Here is a 17698-nt window from a genome sequence, read left to right on the forward strand (position 1 = left end):
ATTCATGTTCACAGCACTTAAATCCTCATACCACTGTCCTATATACACTGTTCTCTCAGCTAGGAAGGGTGTATGGCATGGATACAGCATACACATCCTTATACCACTGTCCTATATACAGTACTAGGAAGGGTGTATGGCGTAGATACAGCATACACATCCTTATACCACTGTCCTATATACAGTACTAGGAAGGTTGTATGGCATGGATACAGCATACACATCCTTATACCACTGTCCTATATACAGTACTAGGAAGGTTGTATGGCATGGATACAGCATACACATCCTTATACCACTGTCCTATATACAGTACTAGGAAGGGTGTATGGCGTAGATACAGCATACACATCCTTATACCACTGTCCTATATACAGTACTAGGAAGGTTGTATGCCATGGTTACAATATACACATCCTTATACCACTGTCCTGCATACAGCATACACATCCTTATACAGCATAGGCAAGAGAAATAATGTCAATGCATCAATCACGGTTTTGCAATCAGTTTGCAGCTGCTGATTGTACAAAGAAAATACATATTGAAGACTAAGAACTGAGCTAAATGTATTTCAGCCAGTTGTAAGATAAAGCACTGACTTTGGCTTTGAAATGCTTTGCAAAACAATACCTCTGCATCATGTTACCATTACAGAGGTTGGCTAGTAGATTAGAAGTAGATTAAACTGACAGCAGTAGCAGTTTAGATTTTGCAAAGAAAAATGAGAAGTAAATGAGTAAACTCATTACCTGAGTGTTCCCCTGGGGAGTGGACTTCACTCATACTGGAGGCAGAGTGTGGGGAGTCAGCCTGCAGAGCTTTGAAGATCGCATTTGGTGAGATGTGTGTCTGCTCAGAGCCATCCTCTTGCTCAGACTGGCCGTTCTTGACAGACTTTCTCCGGCGTGGCTGGTACTTGTAATCTGGGTGATCTTTCTTGTGCTGAATTCTCAGTCTCTCAGCTTCCTCCACAAAAGGGCGCTTTTCGCTCTCATTCAGAAGCCTAAAAATAAGAACAAAAAAGTCAGCCTTCTTGCATCAACAGCATGTACAGTACATATTAAAGAGCGCGGAAAAGGTTAAAAACCGTGATGCTCGTCTTTAAATCACACATGCTGTGCCACACACAGATATAACATGTACAGATGAACCACTGCTTATAATTCAGATCTACGTAAACTACACATGAAATCAGTGAGACTTCACATAAACCATAGAAGCTGCAAATTAGTTTGGTAAATGTGTTCTATACTGGTGGATATGAACGGTCACTAAAGGAGTTAATGCAAACGTACGGGCCAGTCTTGCCTTTTTGCTGGAGGGGCAGAGTCAATGGGCATGGGTCTAACATGCATGACATGAAGCCTTCTCATTGATCAGATAAAGATAGAATATACCCTTTGATGTGGGACCTCAGGCTGTACAGTACCCCCCACCTGAGCTGCCCTGCAGCCCCAGATACAGCAAGCTGCTCCACAAGGGATTACACAGCACACTGCCACAAGGCAGCTCATGCGTTACATATAACCATTCACACCTAACTACACTTACCACTAGAATAATCATATTAAACCGAGCGCCTAGTTGTTTTACCCAAGGACTGCATAAATACATCTAACCAACAGCTAGTGATGCCCAAAGCACTCTGCAAAAACCTCTGAGCACAGCAATAGCCCAGTATAATAAGAGAATTAAAAAAAAGATAAAAAAGACAAAGAACCAGTGTGGCATACTGTATAATAATAGTGGCATAATAGCAGCACAGGTGCCCAACAGGGGCATCAGGAACATTTAGAAATCTGCAAAGAGCCACTATCACCCACAGGTGGTAACCTAGTGCCCATATACCTGGTGCTGGCAGCACTGCACATAGCAGCTGGCACTACATTCTGCAACCCCTGAGAGCGCTCAACACAAAGCGCACAAGTCATCTGTCACCTACAGCACAGGCTGCCAGCCGGGCACACAACATGGTAGCACTAATAATAATAATAGCAGCAGCAGCAGCAGAGCAGTGGGAGCCCCAGTGGCAGCACTTACCTCCAGAGCTTGCCCAGGGTCTTGCTGAGCTCGGCGTTGTGCAGGTGCGGGTACTGGTCCGCCAGCTTCCTCCGCGCCGCCTGCGCCCACACCATGAACGCGTTCATCGGGCGCTTGACGTGCGGCTTGCTCTTGCTGGAGCCGTTCACCCGCACGGGCATGGGCACCAGCGTCCAGTCATATCCCTTCAGCACCTGGCTGACCGCCTCTCGGATGCACACCGGGAACTTCTCGTCCTCCGTCTCCTTCTTCATGTCCGGGTCCCCCTTGGGGAAGGTGTTCTCCATCGGTCTGGTGTTCTCCGTGTCCGAGCCCGAACCGGAGGGGCAGGGGGAGCCCGCAGAGTCCTCGGACATGGAGGGGCTGGGGGCCCCGGACAGGCACTTCTCCTGCTCGTCTGTCATCTTCATGAAGGGGTCCAGGAGATTCATGCGCGAAATGGGCAGGGGGCGGCCAGGAGAAGCTCTCTGCGGTGTATGGGGTAGTGTGGTGTGTGTGTACAGGGGGTGGCGCCGCTAGCAGTGTCCTGTGCCCGCTACAGTGCGCAGCATATGGCAGCAGCGTCTCCCAGGATCCGTAACACCAATCTCCTGCACAGTACTGCCAGTCGCCAGACTCTCCCCGCTCCGCTCTATAACACTCAATAAATAGCCACGCTCCGACTCGTCTCGGCCAATCCCCAGCAGGCCGCTGCCCTCACAGTGGGCGGAGTCTTGTCCTGTTCCAGAACAGAAGAAAGAAGAAGCGCAGAGAGAGAGAGTGAGAAGTGAGCTGCAGCGCAGTGGTCACATTACAGAGCGCACTCACATGTTATGTTATCATCTGCTGCAGGGCACTCACCGGGCTATTATCACATTGCACAAGTTATTATCTGCAGCAGCGCGGTCAGCATGACCGGTAGCAGCGCAGAGTATGATGTACAGCTGCAGCGCTGTAGCAGGAGCATGCCCTGCAGCCTGTGTATGGCCAGACACCACCTTTACACCACTGTAATTATAGGCATGCACGCAGCTATTAGTGCTGGATGTCACACTCATCTCATGTATATATACAGTGCCGAACTTTGCAATTGTGTGGGGCCAAATATGCAGCCAACGTGTATACTGATGTGGGTGTCTGCATGCCATGCTATAGTGTATAAGGTATACACACTTATGCCCCTGTGCCCCTCAGCTCCCCCTCTTCGCTGCTGTGCCCCTCTGCCTATACCTGAAATACCTATAGCTGCTTAGAGCAATAATACCTTACAGTGCATTATATATGATATGATGTCACAGCATACATAGTCACATAGGGTTCTGCTGCTGAGCCTATAGAAATGGTGAGAGAGATGCTACATTACACACAGTAATCCATATTACTCCGCAAGTAATGATCGTCAGTGAGTGATAGATTCTATAGATTCTAACAAATCATTTACAATGATAATATTTTATGAGTGCAATGTAACATACTAGAAACACATTTGCACGCTTATAATCTGAGAGTTGTAGTTGTAATTCTACATTGCACCCAGAGGGGGCAGCAAAGCATCAGAAACCCCGAGCCATCACTCTCTCCCCGAATCAGAGTTATTAGAGGGGGAGAGGAGAGAGGTGGCACTGAGCAGCATTAGTAAGCGTTGCATAGTAACCCTGCAGAGAATAGGTAGCAATGTTTGACCACTGATTGCTGCTAATTACACCTATCTTCGGCAAATAACGAGGCCACCTCAGCTCAGATACCTTTCTAATGCGAGCCTGGCTTATCAGGGGACGGGGGATCCCTTATCTACAACACTGTGTGTTATTTACACCGTTCGGTCCTACGGGAGTTAATGAAACAAATAAATCATGGGACTACAGTATGAAGTTCGGGTGCACTATTTATTTCACGCAGGTTCTCCTTTACATTGCAACCATTTATAAGTGAAACATTTCAGCAATTTCAAGTAATAAAAGTTATCTGTATTATGCAATCACAGTTTGCTGTGATATTATTTAATTATGCTACATTTTATATACATTCACATACTTGGATATACCATGCAAGCAGAGAGCAGCAGGATCATGCTAGTCCGGAATTCCCCCCTCCCGAGTTGCGTGTTGCAGTGCGGGATCAGCAGAACACGCATCGCTGCCGCATCGGGGTCGCCGGTTACCACCTTGTGATAACGACCAGTATTTTCCCGATTGTCTGTTGTTAAACGACCGCACAGAACGATAATAAATAGGTAGCTCGCACCACTACTGCGGCAATATAATGATATAATTCCCAGGTACTCAGCAATAAACTTTTATTTTAGAACAAACAAACCAAAAATCTGATAAAAATCGCTTAAGAGGAATTCATACAGTATAATTATTAAAGGAATCATAGGAAGGCGAATTAATCTCTGTAATCGAGTAAACATGTAATTAAATAAAACAAAATATTTATCTAACAATATCATAGGCACAAATGAGACCAACAGTATATTTATGATGCTTACAATATTGCAAATGACAAGAATAAAAGTCGATGGAAGAAAGCAACGTTCAAGGCTACACAGAGTTAGAACTGCCCCGTTATTTAAATATATTTTTGTGTATTGATATTACACATAATTGTGTCATAATTCGTAATAATTAACAAGATCTCTCAGACTAAAAATAAATCTACAGAAATCCTGACCGAGAACAGTACAAACGACTGCTTAGAAGAAATGCTGTAGTTACACAAACCAAATATGTGCTACACAAACTGTATACACAACGTGCAGTACCCACACTCAGTACAGACAATATACACACACTGTGTATACACTCGCAATTATTGTCTTTGACGTCATTTTTTTCTAATTTCATTTAAAGTTGTTTTTACATTATTTCAGCAGTAAAATAGACTTATTTATTTAACAAATTAAACGATACTTTTAACTACCTAAAAGATTTGTTTGTCATTACCCCCCCCCCCCCCCCAATGCAATACTCGTTACTAGATTTCCCAGAGTGTATATCTGTATCTTTTGTATGATGTTTGCCAGTTGATTTAATTAGCTCACTTTTTCTGTTCGTGTTTTTTTTTTTTTTTCTTTTTGTTGTTGTTTTATCGTTATGTGCGATAAGCTAAAGCCAACATTGGACTAGTACAAGAAAACTTTATTGGGCAGTAGTTCTCATTGGCAAGGGAGAAGTTTATTGAGTAGGGAGTTCTTTGTGAATAGGTAAAATATTATAGAGTAGATGTGAAGTAGATTTCTTCTCAGTGGATAGGTACAATATTAGTGAGCAAACGTTTTCTTGAGATAGTAAAAATATATGTGAGCAAATTGTTTTTGGGATAGATAAAATAATAGTGAGTAGGGGTTTCTGTGGATAGGTAAAATATTAGCGAGCAGGGGTTTCTGTGGATAGGTAAAATATTAGTGAGTAGGGGTTCTCTATGGATAGGTAAAATATTAGTGAGTAGGGGTTTCTGTGGATAGGTAAAATATTAGTGAGTAGGGGTTCTCTATGGATAGGTAAAATATTAGTGAACATGGGCTCTCTGTATATAAGTAAAATATTAGCGAGCAGGGGTTTCTGTGGACAGGTAAAATATTAGTGAGCAGGAGTTTTCTTAGGGTAAGTAAAGTATTAGTGAGCACGGGCAATGTGGATAGGTAAAATATAGTGTGCAGGGGACCTGTTTGGATTGGTAAAATATTAGTGAGCAGGGGTTCTCTATGGATAGGTAAAATATTAGTGAGCAGGCGTTCTCTATGGATAGGTAAAATATTAGTGAGCAGGGGTTCTCTATGGATAGGTAAAATATTAGTGAGCAGGGGTTCTCTATGGATAGGTAAAATATTAGTGAGCAGGGGTCCTCTTTGGATAGGTAAAATATTAGTGAGCAGGGGTCCTCTTTGGATAGGTAAAATATTAGTGAGCAGGGGTTCTCTATGGATAGGTAAAATATTAGTGAGCAGGGGTTCTCTATGGATAGGTAAAATATTAGTGAGCAGGGGTCCTCTTTGGATAGGTAAAATATTGAGAAGGTTCTCTGTGGATAGTTCAATTAATAGTGAGCATGGACTTTCTGTAGATAGGTAAAATAATAGTGAGCAGGGACTCTGGATAGCTATAATTAAGTGTGCAGGAGTTATCTGCAGAAAGGAGGTTTAGTGAATAGGGGTCATCGGCGGAAAGGAAAGAGTTAAGTAAGTGGATAGGTAAAAGTAAAATGGGTAGTAGATGTTCTAATGGGAAAGATTAGTGAGCAAAGAAAGGTTGTCAGAGTGACAGTAAACCAAATGTTTCCCTTTCTCATCACCTGGCAAATATTTGCCATGTACTACAATGTAAATCTTTTATATACTGTAGGAGTTATATAGTCAGACACAAATCTTCCGAGCCCAGGGCTTGCTGTATAGCCTTACCCCCGGCTGCCTGCCAGTCATCAGAATGAAGCGTGCATTTGGTGTATGTTGTGTGTTCTGTGTATGACGTTGGTGTAAATATTATTTCAGTGCAATATTCCCAATAGATGCAACAGCGAGGATTGGGAGAGGATCTCTTTGCTGCCAAAACACAGAGAACAAAAAGCTAGTCAGGGCTGCAAAGTGCAGTATGCAAGTATACAAGGAGGCTGTGGCTGTCAGAGGATCGTCCCCTGGACCTCAGGTTGGATGCGAGTATTTACACTGACAACATATGCGCCCTGTAGGGCTCTCCAAGCCAATGCGCTAAGACGCCAGCATTCAAGTGACTGTCAAGTGTGTGTGCCCGTGTCACAGGGGAGATTAATAAGGCTTCTCACAAGAGGCTTTAGCTAAAACAGATACACAGAGGATCAAGGATGCATGAAAGGTTTAAAAGGGATCTATTTGCTTTTGAATGAAGGATTTCCATGCCTTGGACACGCTGCTCTCTGCTGATGTTTTCCTACCGAGTTTGTTTTGTAAATAGCTACTTGTGACCTATATATCTAGTGCAATGATAAATACTCAGCCCACCCGATCACAACTGAGCTCTGTATCTGACTGGCAGCCTTGTTAATATTAACTCTCTTCATGTGATATCATTTCACATCAAATTATAGCCAGTTCTAATTAATTCTATTTATCCTGAACGCCTTAGTATCCTGAATTTGTATTATACAAAACCATTAGTTTGGTTTGGCTTTGTCAATCACACAGTAGTACATATACTGTATAGCACTTGTGTTTGAGTGACATTCTGGACTGGAGCTGTATGTGACTTCTATTTGCATAGTTATAGTATTAGTATAGTTATAGTAACTATGGGGAAGATGAATGAAGCAGTGATAATGGAAGAAAAGTGATAAAGTGCCTGGTACTTTATCACCGGCCAATCAGCTCCTGAGTCCTGACTGTTAAGTTATTGCAGACTGGGTTCAAAAAGGGGCAGCCAGGAGCTGATTGGCTGGTGATAAAGTACCAAGCACTTTATCATTTCTCCTCCCTTATCAGTGCTTCTTACATCTACCCCTGTATTAGTTGTTTTATAAATGATAGCAACTGATAATTTCATGATCACCATCATTTAATTTATGTAATTGAGTAATAGGTACATTAGTTCGGAAGAGGAACTTTGACACTAGACCCTTTTGTAGTTGATGACTTAGTAGTTATCATTCTTATCTACATGGGACAAATATATAGAGGAGTTCTACATCCTTTGCTTTACTAGTAACATCACTCCTATGCTCTTAACTTACTAAAATCACATGTCACACCTATGTAAAATGGAACACCACTAGTGTAAAGGCACCAGCCTAATCACCTCAAGCATAAAATGCATTATTAGCCTGGTAAATGTAAATGACAGTTAACTGTCTCAATATAAAGTAGAACATGGGCCACGTGGTTGGTGCAGTAGTCAGCATTACTGATTAACAGCACTGAGGTCATCAGATCAATTCTCCGGCATGACTGATCAGTATGGAGTTTGTATGTTCTCTCCACATGCCTGTTTGTGTTTGTGTCTTCACTCCCATATTCCAATAAATATTCTGGTATTTTAATTGGTTGCTGACAAACGGGGAATATAGATAGCAAGCTCCACTTGGGCAGGGATGTATATGAATTAATAGCGTTTTCCTTCTAAAGCACTGTGCAATATATGTACACTACAGTATATAAATAACTGTAAATAAATAATGTATTTAAAACACAGATTAAAGGTGACAGCACCAGGAACGGCGAATGCGCTGTACTGACGTAGGTACTGCGAATGCGCATGCCCTTGGTTCTATGGGTTTCTGCAGCTTCAGCCCATAGAAGCCAAAGAGGGAGGGATCACCTCCCAAAGGGACTGCCTTGGGGGACTGGCAGGTCAAACTTCCAATAGGAAGTCACTGCCAGTTACAGTGAAGCACCGTGGCAACTGATTGCAGGTGATTGAATACCAGGTCCATTTGTTTAGATTTGTTAAAACTATTAGGGCTACATTTACTAAAGTTTCTAAAAATGAAAAGAGGTGATGTTGTCCATAGCAACTAATCAGACTCTGTCTGTCATTTTCTAGGATGCAATAAGGAAATGGCAGACAGAATCTGATTGGTTGCTATGGACATCACATCTCTTCAATAACACCCAGGTCTAGGGACATTCACTAAACTTTTACAAACTTAATGGATTTTATAATTATACAAAAATATGGAATCCAGTTATGCGCCGCTTTGATTATATTTAATTCTATTTTATTATGCTATAGATTGTAAGCTTACGAGCAGGGCCCTACCTTTATGTCGATTTGTTTCTACCCAGTTTGTTTAATCACTGTTGTTTCCAATTGTAAAGCGCAACGGAATATGCTGCGCTATATAAGAGACTGTAAATAAATAAATATGCTTAAAGCCCCATATACACTAGAGGATATTGTGAACAATATCCCTAAGGGCCTTCTGAGCAATATCGTTCACAATATCCTCTAGTGTGTACACTCAATATTGCTATCAATGCGCGCTCCCAAGCAGGGCCGCCACTAGAAATGTTGGGGCCCGGGACTCACCTATAGTCTGGGCCCCCAGTGACACAGTGCCATACCTCGGGCCGCCCCCCCCCCCTGCCGTGCGCATGCCCGGGCCCCTCCAGGGGCCGGGGCCCGGGACAGCTGTACCCAGGGCACCCCCCTGTCGGCGGCCCTGCTCCCAAGTGATGGTCTTCTGAACATGTCTATATAGCCAAATGACCTGCCTGTTCAGCAGGTCCCAGTGATGTCACTGAACGATATAGTTTACCGATATCGTTCAGCATGTACACAAAATATCGGGACCCACAGCCGGTATTGTTAATTATATCAGCTGCGGCCCCTGTTGTTTAGTGTGTATAGAGCTTTAGTTCAGTGGTGTCTGTGATATTTCATGAGGAGAGCAGTTTGTGGGCCAGATTCTCTAAGCTTCAAAAGTGATAAAATGGAGAGTGATAAACAGCCAGCCAATCAGCTCCTACCTGCCATGTCACAGACTGTGTTTGAAAAATGTCAGGGAGGAGCTGATTGGCTGGCTGTTTATCACTCTCCATTATATCACTTTTGAAGCTTAGAGAATCTGGCCCGGTATGTCTTATGCACATTTGCAAATCAGTTACCACTGAACTAAACAAACTTTCCCATAGGTTAGCAGAGAAGCAGAAGGCCATACAAAGATCTATACCTTTCTACAGTATTTACATCTCCCCATCTGTCATCCACCTATCCACTCCAAAACAATTCCCGCTTATCATCTACTAGACACATGGAGCTGGGTCTCAGCATTTGGCAACTATGCTATCGGTTGTTTTTATAGTCTCAAGAAAATGAATAAACTCAAATGTAGGATGGTAAAGCAAGTCCGGCACATGTTGTTCCATGCCACTGATACCAAAGGAATAGCTTGGAATTTCATAAAGCAAATGTACAAGGCACAGAATTATTTATAGCACATTCCCCTTTTGTCCTTGCAAACAGTCCATATCTGCGTGTGGACAAAGTAACATATCTTACCTTCACCTATTAACATATTAACTTTCCTGTAGGCAACTTATTCAATGCTAAATGATTTATTATCATGTCCATTTGCAGAGCTCTGGCCTCATTTCACAAGATTAGCAGTGAAGTCTGTCAAAGTCATCCATCCATCTGTGTGTGTCTGTGTGTGTGTGTGTATACATATATATATATATATATATATATATATATATATATATATATATATATATATAGCAAACTCGTGGTATATATATATATATATATATATATATATATATATATATATTGCCCCTCTCTCTCTCTCTCTCTCTCTCTCTCTCTCTCTCTCTCTCTCACACTTTTATATATTTCAGGCTTATCTGAGAAATGTCACAGCATAACTGTATAGACAGACTTTTTCTTGCACATGAATGTTACATAGTAGCTTTCTGCTGTTTATCCATATAATGCTATCATAAAATTGAGCAGACTATTCACTTGTGACAGGGGGGACAAGTGAGTTATGATGTGTGGCCTTCTTATTCAAATCTATTCATATTAACTTCAAAAGCAGCCTGTTATATGGGATCTATTCTGTTTACTGTGTTTGCTGATGACAAGCGCTCATTGTGAATTTTCTCATGATTATGTGACCACTAGGTGGCAGTATTATATTCATTTGTACAGATGTTACAATACATTGGACTATGCAGAGCAATTTGGCAACTAACAGTCATACAATATGAATGATTTAATGAATGAATCTCTCTTTCTGAAATCTGTAGATACTGATATTTATGTCTATAGATAAGAGTGCAGAGAAGAAAGGGGTGCTTTTAATCTGGGATCAGGATTGTTGGAGGGGCTGGTGCAGGTCTGGATTAAGCCTACGGGGGCCTGGGTCACTTTAGACAGGGGGGGCCCCTCCCAATTACATTACTTTACATTACTGGCCACAAACTGCACGGGAGAATAATACACTGTCAAAACACAGAGTAAAGGCAGTTTAAAGTTGGTCAATGGGTAACTGCAGGGCGGGGGGGGGGGGGGGGGATTCATATAAATATAAATTAAACATAAATATGTGTATATACCACATGAAAACATAAATATGTAAAAACCACATGAAGAGCCTGTGTTTGTCCCTCTGTACCTACCTTACCCTGTAGAAGCCCTCACAGGCTCAGCGCTGCCTCTGATTAAAAACCCTCCCATGGTGAAGCCACTGCTGCTGTCCTCCATGGGCCTGAGAAGCATATAATGAGCTCCACCAAGTAGAGCTCAGCACAAGCCTCTCAGTCTCTGACCTCTTGTGCAAAGTCTCATGGGACTTAATCAACTCCCAGTAATGCACTCCACACTTGTGCAGTCAGTGTGCCTTGACTCCCGTTGTTCAGCACCATTAATCATTGTCACATGGGCAGCTAGATGAAGAGGCAGCACTACCCCACTCCCATGCACAAAACCTTTAGCTAAATAAAAAAAAACATGCCAATCACAGGGGGCCCCTAGATAGAGGAAGCCCAGGGGTACTGACCCCCTGAGCTCCCCCCCCCCCTTATCCGGCCCTGCGCTGGTTTACAAATGTCTCAACATGACCCATTCCAGGAAACAAAATGTTCTGCTCCTGGAATTCCCTCTTAATTTATGTTTGCTGTCACCTTTGTTGAAGTAACTACTTGATAAGAAAGGTGATTATCCACATCTGTGGGTATTCATACATTAACAGGTAATTCCACGAACAGAGCATCTTATCCAACTTGGAATAGGTCATGTTGGGAGGTGTTTTGGGGTGATCTAGATCAGTTGCTGAGGGGAATATTGTCTCCCTTTGCAGCGGCTTTGGAGTTGTGGTACCACTGGGAAATCAGCAACATGCAGCAACTAGGGTCTCCCTGGAGCTGACTCTCTGTCTCTTCTTACATAAGGACTGATCGCGTGACCACTTCTTTTACTTCCCAGCTTTAAATAGATAATAGAGGCTGGGCAGGGGAACGCATAATAGCACAGAGAGGCTGGGCTATGGGAACTCATAATATCACAGAGAGGCTGGGCCAAGGGAACTCATAATATTACAGAGAGGCTGGGCCATGGGAACTCATAATAGCATAGAGAGTCTGGGATGGGGGGAACTCATAATAGCACAGAGAGTCTGGGTCATGTGAACTCATAATATCACAGAGAGTCTGGGCCATGGGAACTCATAATATCACAGAGAGGTTGGGCCAAGGGAACTCATAATATCACAGAGAGTCTGGGCCATGGGAACTCATAATAGCACAGAGAGTCTGGGATGGGGGGAACTCATAATAGCACAGAGAGTCTGGGTCATGTGAACTCATAATATCACAGAGAGTCTGGGCCATGGGAACTCATAATATAACAGAGAGTCGGGGACATGGGAACTCATAATATCACAGAGAGGCTGGGCCATGGGAACTCATAATAGCACAGAGAGTCTGGGTCGGGGGAACTCATAATAGCACAGAGAGTCTGGGTCGGGGGAACTCATAATAGCACAGAGAGGCTGGGCCATGGGAACTCATAATAGCACAGAGAGTCTGGGTTGGGGGAACTCATAATAGCACAGAGAGGCTGGGCCATGGGAACTCATAATAGCACAGAGAGTCTGGGTTGGGGGAACTCATAATAGCACAGAGAGTCTGGGTCGGGGGAACTCATAATAGCACAGAGAGTCTGGGTTGGGGGAACTCATAATAGCACAGAGAGTCTGGGTCAGGGGAACTCATAATAGCACAGAGAGGCTGGGCCATGGGAACTCATAATAGCACAGAGAGTCTGGGTCAGGGGAACTCATAATAGCACAGAGAGGCTGGGCCATGGGAACTCATAATAGCACAGAGAGTCTGGGTCGGGGGAACTCATAATAGCACAGAGAGTCTGGGTCGGGGGAACTCATAATAGCACAGAGAGGCTGGGTCGGGGGAACTCATAATAGCACAGAGAGTCTGGGTCGGGGGAACTCATAATGGCACAGAGAGGCTGGGATGGGGGGAACTAGTGGCCTGGGTAAGTTTCTTGGGCATAGCATATATTATTATATGTTTTATTTGTTAAGGGGCATAGCCTTGCCTTTCCAATTTGGCCATGCCCACCAGTTCCCAGGCCCGTGTCCGATCTCGATGGCCCTGACTACACTCTATGCTTAGCATACATACATAAAATGAGAATAACATCAGTTTCTTTCTATCTGGTATTGATGGAAACATGTGTATTTGTAAATGGTTTGTGTAAATATAGGAGCGATTGTAAGACAAAGGGTTCGATTTATTACATTTTCTAAAACAGACCAGTATAAATGTAGGACTATACTCCTACATGTAATATTCAGGCACAGGTTACCATTCAGCTTGTCATCTTTGTATACTCATTCGAACTATGGACCTTATTCTGATTAATTTGCTTGGACGTGAATTTGCGCAGGGACCAATGTTTTGCACATGGGCATGCGCAGCAGCATTTCTGCGCATGTGTATACACTGGGTGCGTGCAAACTCCCTGTCTTACGAGCGGGGGTGGAGAGGGGTATGGGGTGCTGGGCTGGGGTATTAGCATATGTGTACGCCCTGCATTTCATGGGTGTTCCCATTAAAACGCTGGGCGTACATATGCTAATGCGGTCATGACGCATGTGCAGGGGGCGGGCAGCTGACATAGCCGGATGTCAGCTGCCCGCCCATATCCCTGCATTTCTTTGCTCATATGTACGAGAGGTCTGGGCCACCCTTACATATGTGGGCGCCTTTGAAAGATGGGGAGGTTCCCACTGGCATGTGAATGGATGTTCATGTAAAACATCCATTCGCAACCCTAACGAATGAATTTGGCGTGCAAATGGGGGGGTTTGGTTCATTCGCAAGGGTGCGTGCGAATGAACCAGAATAAGATCCTATAGGTATATAAAAATGTGCACATATGAAGAAAGACATAGCAAGTAATCAGCAATTAAGTTTGATTAACACGTTGCATATTACACAATAAATTCAAATATTTATTATACTATTGTACTCTTCTTTTTTAAAAACTGTGAACAAAAATGTTATTGTTATGCACTTCAAATATTTCTCCCTAATAAGAGCCGGTATGTACATGGGAATATATGAAAATGATTATGGAAACATATAGGGGGGAATTTACTAAGATGTGTATTCTACTTCACATGTAATGTTGCAATGGGCAACCAATCAGAATCTGCTTCTTATTTATTTAGCAGCCTCTAGAAGATAGTAGACAGGATCTGATTGGTTGCCCATAGCAACATCACATGTGAAGTAGAATACACATCTTAGTAAATTTCCCCCATAGTACCTTGCAGTTGGGTATTTTTTACAGCTTGCAAAGAGATAAAATTGGGAGCGATAAAGTTTGATCCAGTGATTTTCTAGCTGTCATTTTTCATACACAGCCTGTAAAACACACTAAACGATATGCATGATAAAATTGCTAATTATCCTGTTATCGTGCATAGAGTTGAAATTTATATCACTATAGTGTGTACACAGCACAACACTCACAATTTTTTTTCTCTCTACAACATTTCAGAAATACCCCATAGTGCAAACAATATGTACAATTACTGTAGGAATCAGTGATCTTTACTTAGCACTTGTGATTTCATGCACACTAACCCACAACAGAACAGTCTCGCAGAATTGTAATGTAGTAGACTAAACCTTTATTTCAGGATAACATCACACTCTATTTCCTTAGGTGCCCTACAACCCTTGTATACTTAATAGGCATCCAGTGTAGTGATGATTTCTCCAGTAGACAGTGTACATGATAAGATGTAATGAACAAGATTCAAAACCAAATATTTGTCATGTTAGTCATATTCATTTCAGAAGCCAGAACTATTACAGAAACATGCGGTTTTCATGTATAATATTAGTATTATTACTCATTCGGTGCCTATGTTTTCTCCTATGTGTCCAATATGCCACAATTATCAGTAACTGCACTACAGAAATTGTAAGGCACTGATATGTACTGAAATATTATTAAATGATACACACATCCAAAACCGATTAAGAGATTGTCAGAGCTTTATATATATATATATATATATATATATATATATATATATATATATATGTATGTATGTGTGTGTGTGTGTATATATATATATATATATATATATATATCAGTTTGGAGATGCGGCACTCTGGGCAGCCCAGAGTGCCGCATCTCCAAACTGCTATCTACAATACAAGTGAGGGCACCGGGTAAAGTACAGATTACTATAGCGCGGTGTGTGCCGGACCAAAGATCTCTCTCTCTCTCTCTCTCTCTCTCTCTCTCTCTCTCTCTCTCTCTCTCTCTCTCTATATATATATATATATATACACACATCAAGGGGGGTGTGGCCTTTTTTCTGCGCTAATGTTGGGGCAGCACTTCTATAATGCCTTGCTGCTAATAAAGGCACAACAGATAGAAACAAAAAAGGAAAATAATAGGAGTGCGCCCTATATAATTTCTCCACCACAGAAATTACACACTTTAAAAAATCTGTATTTATTACAGTTTAGAATACATAGAACTTCAAATTCGATATTAAAACATCACGTAAAATTTGGACAATAAATCCAAAAGGATGATCCGACACCGGAATACAGTTGGACAGATATGATCCAATAAATTTGACCCTATAGTTGTACAGAAACGATCCAATAAAGTTGACCCTACGCGTTTCGTCCGTTAGGACTTCTTCGGGGGTAATCGGGATCTGGGTGGTGAGACATATACCGTAAATAAAACATATGTCTTAAAATGAAACTTTAAAATTCAACTAGGTCTAATTGACCTTTAGGGGAGGAGACAAAATAATGAAGAAGGAGGAGGTTTTGGAGGACAAAGTGAAGTGAAAAAATGACCACGGATTAAGTGAGGATTTAATGACCCATAAAGCCACCAGTGTTTAAGAGCTAAAAGAATGAGTCTTTTTACATACCTAATCTGGTCTGTGAACCATAAGCTGAAGTTCTCAGTGAGAGTTCTTTTAGAAATACCGTTGTACACGGGTTGATAACATCAAATACTCTATCTGATTTTGATCAGACAAAGACAATAGGCTCCATAGAAACCTATAGATAAGTGAGGTTCTAGTGAGCCCGCTTTAAGAGATTGTTAGAGCTTTTATATGTATATATATATATATATATATATATATATATATAGTCAGATGTAGGTACCGTCACTCACAATAAAGTGATAACTGTACTTGTTGCCATCCAAAAGTCGACACTTGCGTGTGTCGACACACAAATCCACAGCAGAGGGAGGCACTCAAGATGAAGGAAATAAAGACTCAGAACACAGCCTGTTAAAGTCTACGTTTCAATGGTCCTCAGCCATTTTCATCAGGACATAAAAGCATGTACAAAACACTCACCCTTTTGTGCTCCACCATCACCACGAGTCCGTGTGCGCCGCTTAACTTGTTCATCACAATTCGTGATATATGTATTAGTCTGCCCTTGCGATAAATATTACATCAGGAAAACCGATTGTCAATTTAAAGTTAGGATGGCCCAGCATCGCCAGGCCATTTGGGCAGCTATTTTGAAAGGTACGAGTGAACAACCCGTAGCACGACACTATGTGACTATGGGCCATTCACCTACCGCAATCAAACATAAGATCATGTTGCAGAGGGGGTGGTAACAGATCCAAGTTGCTTCTACAGAGAGAAGCAAAGTGGATCTTTACTCTTGACACGCTCAGTCCTAATAGTCTGAATGAAACTCTAGGTTTAAATTGCTTCTTGTAGGAATGCCTTGATTGTATTTTATGTAGTTGCTTACAATATTTGTTCTGTTTGTAAGGTGCATCTACATCCGCTTATATTATTGTTATTTCCTGACAGTTTGTTATATTGTTTCTATGGTGACGGGTGCACGTGGTGACGTCATCATTGAGTGCCGCGGCGGGAGGAAGCCCCGCACGGCGCACACGGACTCGTGGTGATGGTGGAGCACAAAAGGGTGAGTGTTTTGTACATGCTTTTATGTCCTGATGAAAATGGCTGAGGACCATTGAAACGTAGACTTTAACAGGCTGTGTTCTGAGTCTTTATTTCCTTCATCTTGAGTGCCTCCCTCTGCTGTGGATATATATATATATACATATATATATGTATATATATATATATATGTATGTGTGTGTAGATATATATATATATATATATATATATATATATATGTAACGCAGTGTGTAACTTACTTTCTATGCCCAGAAAGAATAGATTCTGAAAGTTGTGTGTATGCAATGGCATAACAGAATTGTGACAGTTAGAAATTATGCCAAAATCTTTTATATTTGTAAACTCTGTTTGACCTTCTTCATTTAAATTACAAGTTCAAAACGAACACTACAGCTACAGCACGGATCTATGCATCGGATCGAAATCAGAGGTCAAACATACTTGATTTGATACTTTTGACCTAATTTCTCATCTCAATGTGTTGGAATTGGGTGAGGGCCCAAATCACACTAGTATATGGGCACCCTCATGCTGAGTCCTGGGTGCACACAATGCTGCTGATTCCTGGGGGAACCATGCAGCACATAATAATATATATGTTTCTTTCAGCCAATCAGCGGCGAGACGCTGCACCCACAGCCCAGACCACATGCTGCCCCCCCCCCCCCCCCCCCTTCACATATATGTGTGCCAGCTGTGCTTCACCCCTGGCACACACCACCAGATCAGACCCAACACA

At 42.2% G+C, this 17698-nt stretch overlaps 1 protein-coding gene across 1 annotated transcript in view; it reads right to left on the minus strand.

Moving 5' to 3' along the window:
• Positions 1-17698, minus strand: part of SOX9 (SRY-box transcription factor 9) — a 38325-nt gene that overhangs the window by 2959 nt on the left and 17668 nt on the right. Inside the window, exons 2-3 of the mRNA XM_083148771.1 lie at positions 2044-2761; positions 753-1006 (exon numbers count right to left, since the gene is read on the minus strand). Of these exons, the coding sequence (XP_083004897.1) occupies positions 753-1006; positions 2044-2474 (685 nt within the window). The 5' untranslated portion in view covers positions 2475-2761. The remainder of the gene's footprint in view (positions 1-752; positions 1007-2043; positions 2762-17698) is intronic.

Source organism: Crinia signifera, chromosome 6, assembly GCF_055691185.1.
Source record: "Crinia signifera chromosome 6, ASM5569118v1, whole genome shotgun sequence".
NCBI lineage: Eukaryota > Metazoa > Chordata > Amphibia > Anura > Myobatrachidae > Crinia > Crinia signifera.